Source organism: Vicia villosa, linkage group LG2 (genome assembly GCF_029867415.1).
Source record: "Vicia villosa cultivar HV-30 ecotype Madison, WI linkage group LG2, Vvil1.0, whole genome shotgun sequence".
Classification (NCBI taxonomy): Eukaryota; Viridiplantae; Streptophyta; class Magnoliopsida; order Fabales; family Fabaceae; genus Vicia; species Vicia villosa.
The window spans coordinates 186122455-186129585 of NC_081181.1; the positions used below are offsets into that span (position 1 = coordinate 186122455).

At 34.2% G+C, this 7131-nt stretch overlaps 1 protein-coding gene across 1 annotated transcript; it reads right to left on the reverse strand.

Annotated features, from left to right (window-relative positions):
- Positions 1-738: 738 nt before the first annotated feature.
- LOC131653260 (T-complex protein 1 subunit gamma) lies at positions 739-6681 on the reverse strand. Its single transcript, XM_058923353.1, has 14 exons — positions 6522-6681; positions 6168-6270; positions 5494-5555; positions 5318-5390; positions 5076-5143; positions 4847-4916; positions 3730-3798; positions 3577-3648; positions 3226-3299; positions 1960-2622; positions 1755-1880; positions 1538-1642; positions 1376-1450; positions 739-1129 (listed from the first exon to the last, which is right to left on the reverse strand). The coding sequence occupies exons 2-14, from the start codon at positions 6190-6192 to the stop codon at positions 944-946; spliced, it is 1668 nt and encodes a 555-aa protein (XP_058779336.1). The 5' UTR covers positions 6193-6270; positions 6522-6681; the 3' UTR covers positions 739-943.
- Positions 6682-7131: the final 450 nt, after the last annotated feature.

Below are 7131 nucleotides of genomic sequence, written 5' to 3' on the forward strand. Positions count from 1 at the left end.
AACACTAAACACATTTAAACCTTAAAAAAAATTAGGTTGATATATTCTAATAGTGAAATAGAATTAAATATTATAATTTAGAATAGTTAAAATTGGAAGATGAAGTGATATCTTTTCATTTTAAAATATATACACATAATAAAATATCCAAACACAATATTACCCCCTAGTTTAGATGAGTAGCTGATATGGACTACTATTTACATCATATGCTTAAGGCCAAACAACACATTTCTAATTTGTTGATTCAGTACGGGAAGTAAAGTAACTTTGCGTTAGGCATTCCACCTGCCACTTTTTTCCTTAACTATTCTAATTCTGAACACATGGAGCTCTGAAGGGATAGTGACATGTTGAATTGGAATTAATGATTTACGAAGTTCTAACTGACTTGGTTAGATGGTTGCTAATTGGCAATTTTAAATCTGTCTATTAACAAGCATAAACAAACCTCGGTGTAACAATTCATTTTGAGGTCAATTAATAGAAAATGTGTCATTCGCATCAGAACTCTCACACAAGCTTTCACTCTATTCATGATATTCACTCTTTTAATATGATGAAACCCGCTGACAAGCTAATCAACAGCCATGTTTCAATGCAACACAGAGAAAGGCCTACTCAATCACAATACCCAAAGACAGAAAGATATACGTTCGGAAATTTAGTGGAAAACAAGCAGCTTTCAAAATAGAGTGAAACCACAATTCAGCCTAGCACAAACTCAGAACAACGAACTGAGAACACTAGATAAAGCAGATGACATTTGGAACATCATTAAACAGTTCACAATTTGCTTTGTCAAACAGTACAAAATACAAAACAGTACAATCAAGGAACCAAAACTTCTCAAGAATAAATAAACATAATGGTTTAAAGATGAACAAGAACCTAGCAGACTTTCAACTCTCTATGTCAAAAAACAATGTCAGGAGAACTGTGTTTAATCAGGAAGGATTTGCTCGCCATCAGCATCTCCCTCTGTCTCAATCTTAGGCTTTGAAGGGCCTGCTCCAGGGGCTTGCGTCTTCTTGATCCCACTCACTATATCATCAATCCTCAGAAGCATGCATGCAGCTTCAATAGCAGTCTTGAATGTTTGAGCCTTCACATTATAGGCATCCCAGATCTAGCACCATAATACAACATATCATTTTCAGAGCTCAATTGCTAACAAGATAACTAAGGTGAAAAAGTATTCCAGTTACAATGACATAAACATGGATTTCTTCAGTGTTGCCTCTTAGAAATAAATAAACAATGTCGGATCTAATTTTAATGTGACCAACTTTCCTCAGCAAAATCGCTGGGTAGTTTTGGATATCAATATCATTTACAACAAGCAAACTCCAAGAATAAGATAAAAATAAAGTACCTTGCGCTCTTTCATGTCAGCGATAGCACCAGTATTTCCATCGATACCAATCCATGCATTTTCTCCATTTGCATGCTATAATTTTCAAAAACACAGAAATTAAACAAAAATTCGGCTTCAAGGAAGGACCATATAGAATATATACTAGCAAACTATTCTTACTTTTCCTTGTAGTGCAGTCATTGTCCGGATGACATTTACTCCACAATTTTGTGCCAAAGTACGTGGAATAGCTTCAAAAGCAATGGCAGCCGCTTCATATGGCCACTGTTAGTCAACAAGAATTAAAAAAAGTGAGAACCAGAGTAAACTGCTGCTCAACCCACCAAGAATGAAGAAGTACTACTGGTTCACTGAAACAACATTGAAACACACTCACCTTCTCTATGCCTTCAATAGAAGAACTCTTCTGTTTCAAAGCAGCTGACACAGTCATCTCTGTAGCACCACCTCCAGGAACAAGTTTTGGGTTTTTTATTATGTTCCTAGCAACAGACATAGCATCCTGACATGGAAAAGAGTTTCAGGAAGCAGTATGAACAAATATGTTTGAATTTTCGTAAATAAATAACAAAAATTTATACCTGTAGGTTTCTTTCAACCTCATTTAAGAGATCCTTACTGGCACCTCGTAATAATACAGTACAAGCTTTGGGTTCTCTGCAATCAACAATAAAAGCAAAGTACTCGTCTCCAATTTTCTTAACTTCAAATAATCCTGCACCAGTACCAACGTCAGACTCCTGCAATTCATCTGGTCTGTTGACAATAACAGCACCGCTTGCTTTGGCAATTCGATTATTATCTGTTTTCCTCAGTCTTCTGATTGCACTCACTCCATGCTTGCTCAGATAATGGCATGCCAAATCACTGAGACCCTTCTCCGTTACTACCAAATCTGGTTTGAACTTCAATATCTGCATGCAGAGCTCCTCGATGTATTCTTCCTCCAACTTCAATAACAGACTCCAATCTTCTTCTTTAAGCAGTTCAGCATTTGTTTGGTTTTCACCCTTTTTATACTCTAGAGGACAGTCAAGGAGAATGATACGGGGGTTAACAATTTTTCTCCTCATCTTGCCAGGGGAAACCACATCTTTGTTTATCATAACTCCCTTGAGAACTCTCGAATCCTCCAGTTCAGCGCCTGGGACCTTCTCAACCTTGATATAATTTTTAATATCTACATCTCTTAAACCTTGGCCAATATCAACACCCACTGTTGTAGTAGCATCAATAGCTAAATCCTGGAGTATAGTCAGAGTAGAACATTTAGAACACAATTCAATAGATCTAGAAATGCATGGCAATTGTTTAGGGCTATAATAATTATCTGCACTTGTAGTAGCATAAAATTTTAGTCGTGGTCACTCAAACAGAAACAAATACAACCAACAAACAAGAAAGGAAATAATGAGTTTAGTAAAACACTATCGGCTAGGTTTGCATATAAAGCAATTTAATTGATACAGGATAAAAACATACCAGAGCCATATGTTCTTAGATGTGTTGCCTCCCTAACTACACAGGCTTAGCTAACTAAATGGAGATAATTTTCACACTTACATGGCAATAACCATAACATGAATTCTAACCAATTACATTGGATTAATGAAAAAATATCAATTTGTGCTTTCATAGAAAATTAAAATTATTTAAAGAACACTGTATATGACAGCTTAACTTCCTACACCGCTAAAGCTACCCTCTCCCTTGGTCATATTAAAGTCCTTCAGTGGGCATTTCAAGAATAACCATTTCCAAATTAAACATAGAGCTCAAATATTTGAAAATATAAAAGAGCAAAGAAGAATATCATTTGGAAATCTAGCCAAGAGAAATATACTCACAGCAATTAAATCCCCAAATTGACTTGTGAATTTGGTGCCAATGCAGCTTTTGACAAGCCCCAGCATTTGACCTCCTGCATTTTAATTCATCAATAGCACTGGAATTATATGTCAAGAAATTCAATGATGCACTCTTCTTACAAATTACTGAAGACTACTAGGAGCTTTTGAAGCAAAAGAATCACAACATTACTACCCAAATCAAACTATTTGGACAATCTATTTTAGGTTTCTCCTCCACACAAAATGGAATACAGAATTGACAGGGTTTAGCTCACTGGAAGTTAGTAAATTACTGGGAGGGTATTGTAAGAAAAGATGACCAATCTTGAAAAGAACAATAAAACTTACGGTCCTGGACATCAATAGGCATTGCAATTTTGTCAATGGCAGCGATAGCATCCTCCAAAGCTTTGTTATATGCTGCAAATACAAAGTTGTATCAGTCATTATACATAATTTTATAATGTACAAAAGAACCACTGGTTAATACTATTACATTACCTCGGCATATAACTGTAGGGTGGTAGTTTTTGTCAATGAATGCTTCAGCAACATGGAGCATCTCACCGGCTGCACAAATATGAAAAGATATTGAAAATGAGAAAAATAAATCGCAATAAATCAGGGAAAAAATTAATCCTCAATTCAGTACAGATACAACAAATAAACTCTATAGTTTGTTACTCAATAATGCAAAAAAATAGTAAGGCATATGTGGAAAGAAACTGAGTTCAGACCAACTTAGCACCAGAGAGGAGAATCAAAACTACACCAGCTATCGTAGATATGATCTAAAAGAGACATTGAAGAGATTAGCTAACCAACTCATAATTTACCAATTGACGTATGAAAAGATCTCTAATAGAAAGACACGAGACATCAAAATAGTTTAAGATTATGAAGTTTAAGAGTATATGAATGAAAGGAGAAGTATTTTAATCATCTTTATCTTTAAGAGCAATAAATGAAATAAAAGTGCAAATTATAGAGGGATTAAACTCGGGAGTAACTAGGTCACTTTAGAAGAGAGTGAGTGAACACGGTAAGAAAATAAACTAACATCACCAAAAATCCATTTCGAAGCGATAACTTCTTACGAAGATAAATTGGAGTACAGACAACACTTAAAGTTGAGGATGAGCAAGAAAAGCAATAGACCCAACAAAAGTGATATTAATAATCTTACTTAGGGAGTCGGGAGAAGAGATGGACGAAAAGTTTCAAATAATGGAGACACAAGTAAAAATAACATAGTATATAATATGCAAGTTTAGTGATACAAATGAATTCTATTGTACAAGCAGCAAAAGTTTGAAAGCATACAGCTATTCAACTATTAATAAAGATTTAGAGGAAAATTGTCTTATCTTAAATCTAATGCAAGACAGGACTTTATAGCATTGATTAATTAGTCTAGTCCCCGTCTAATAATGGAAAAATTGTTGGTTGTGTTTTCTATTATTATTTTTGCTATGTGAACGAACGAATCATTCCAATCTTGCAACAAAAAGGAATTTCAGAATAAGCCCAATTATATATAATACATGATAACCAATTATTAAATATGTATCAAATATAATGATACATGCCCTCATAAATATGAATGCAAATAACATACCGAGGATGATGACAGATGTGGTTCCATCTCCTACTTCTTCGTCTTGGGTGCGACTTAATTCAATCATTGACTGTACTCATCCAAATAAGCCAACAATTTCAGAAAGTGTAAAACAAAAGAAACTAAGCCTATAAACTCGATGCAAACCAGAAAGTTGGTTATTCACAAGACGTGGTCAAGAATGCACTGTATGGCAACCTCAATGAAATGAAGCATGAGAGACAAGTACCTTAGCCGCTGGGTGAGCAATATCCAATTCACGTAAGATAGCATTTCCATCATTTGTCACCACAATTCCTGTTATAGTTTATAAGGGGGAAAATAGGTGTTTGAGTACTTCGAAACACAAGACATAAAACTAAACATTTATCATAAATACTATTTGTCGTCTGCAAATGACTACTGCAAACGGCATGATTGACAATAGTCCTTAACAAGCTAAAAGTTGATTTAAGAAATGAAAACACTAACCTCCAGAAGCATCAAGAAGCATCTTTAGCATGGACCTGGGTCCCAAGGTTGTACGAATTATATCAGCAACAGCCTACATTCATCAGCACCCACGTTAAATTAGAAACAATAAATGTATATTAAGAAACAATAGCAAGCACTAAGTTTTGGGAAGTAATCATCAGTAAAAGGTTCACCTTTGATGCCTGAATATTAGCATGATGCACCTTAGCTCCAGACTCACGTTTCAAAGAGTCCTCTGCACAATTACAACATGGATTTAATGAGTCACTCCATATTAAAAAAATATGCTTAAATGTACATAAGAAAGCGAATATTAAGAATCATCGAGTTTAAAAAGTGAGAATATTAAGAGACTGTATATTCTTCAACAACATTCTCAATTATAGATTTTCCTTTTTCACCGTGACATGGAGAAAATAGAAGCTAACTAGAGAGAATACATTTTCAAAAACACTGAAAACAGTGAAATTTTTCAGAAAGGTAACCTAAAAAATCAAAAGTAAAATCACATTCAAAACTGCCATATGACCTTCTCTAATATGAGAATAGTAACATGAAACACCAAAAATAAAATCATGTTCAAAACTTCCATACCACTTCTCTAATGTGAGAATGGTAACATGAAACACCAAAAGTAAACAGCCCTTAAGAAATCAAATGAAAATTGTGAAAAGTAATCTGCCCTCGACAATTATAATATTGATATTTATTTATTTAATAAGAGTTTTTTATAATTAAAGAAACTCAAACTAAACATGAAACCAATTCAAATCAATCAAAAGCGAACAAAAACACTTAAATAGGTCAAACAGAGAAACAAAATTCCAAACGCAGAGAGAGAACTTACTGAGAACCAGAACTGAAGACTGCATGATTTCTAGGTTTAAAAATCTCCCGAGATTTTTCCAAAACAAAAACCAAATCCAGCAGCAGAGGAAATTTAAGCTTCACTGCACATTTTACAAATTTCACAAAACACAATCAACTATAAATCCATATTCAAACTCAAAACACCGCAACAGTATAGCTTCCATTAACAAAACACGCCAGATTCAAGCATTCTTTCAAGCATTTCTTCAAGCATAACAAAGGCACGAAACGAACAGATTTCGATAATGAATGAAAAGTAAAACCCTAAATCACAATACAAAGGTGGTGATGTGGTGAACGAAACCGGATCGGAAGGAAAGACGGAAGTTACCTGAAGTCGGGAAGGGAGTGTTGGGAGCGGCGGCGGAAGGAGCGTTAGGGCAAAAAAAAAGAAGAAGATCGGTTATGGAGAAATGAGTGTAGTGTTAAGAATGAGACTACACGCTCGCTCAGGTTTTCCGCCAAAATGAACTAGTAGAAGTAGAAAACCCTGGAACACTACTATACTTTTATTATTTTTATTTATTTATTTATTGAGTAAATAAACTTTTCATTTACTTAAATATATAGTGAAAATAACTCAATGCAAACCATAATAATTTTAGGGAATTCTTTAATGAATCTTATGCATTATTACATTATTAACATCAACAAATCTCTCTGAAAATATAATAATGTCTTCAAATTTCGGAAATGCATTACTGAAAATATTAAAATTTGATATTTTTTAAATTAAATTTTAATTCAATGAAAAAATATTATAGAGATACAGCTTCATATACGTTACGTAGATGTATTTCTGGACGAACTAAAATTCAATGCATTTTTTAATGAGGCCCTAACTCGACGACAAAAAAATTACGGAGATGCATTTTTGTATGCTTTATGTAGATGTATCTCCGGTGGACTTGGATCCTCTCATGCTCTTTCTCTCATGTTTC

Excerpts from the sequence above, each read along its gene's own strand:
- LOC131653260 (XM_058923353.1), bottom strand. The coding sequence starts at position 6,192 with ATGCAGTCTTCAGTTCTGGTTCTCA. Across the intron at positions 5,391-5,493 it reads CTAATATTCAGGCATCAAAG|GCTGTTGCTGATATAATTCG; the intron begins GTGAACCTTTTA and ends TGATGAATGTAG. Across the intron at positions 1,130-1,375 it reads CTGACATGAAAGAGCGCAAG|ATCTGGGATGCCTATAATGT; the intron begins GTACTTTATTTT and ends TTATGGTGCTAG.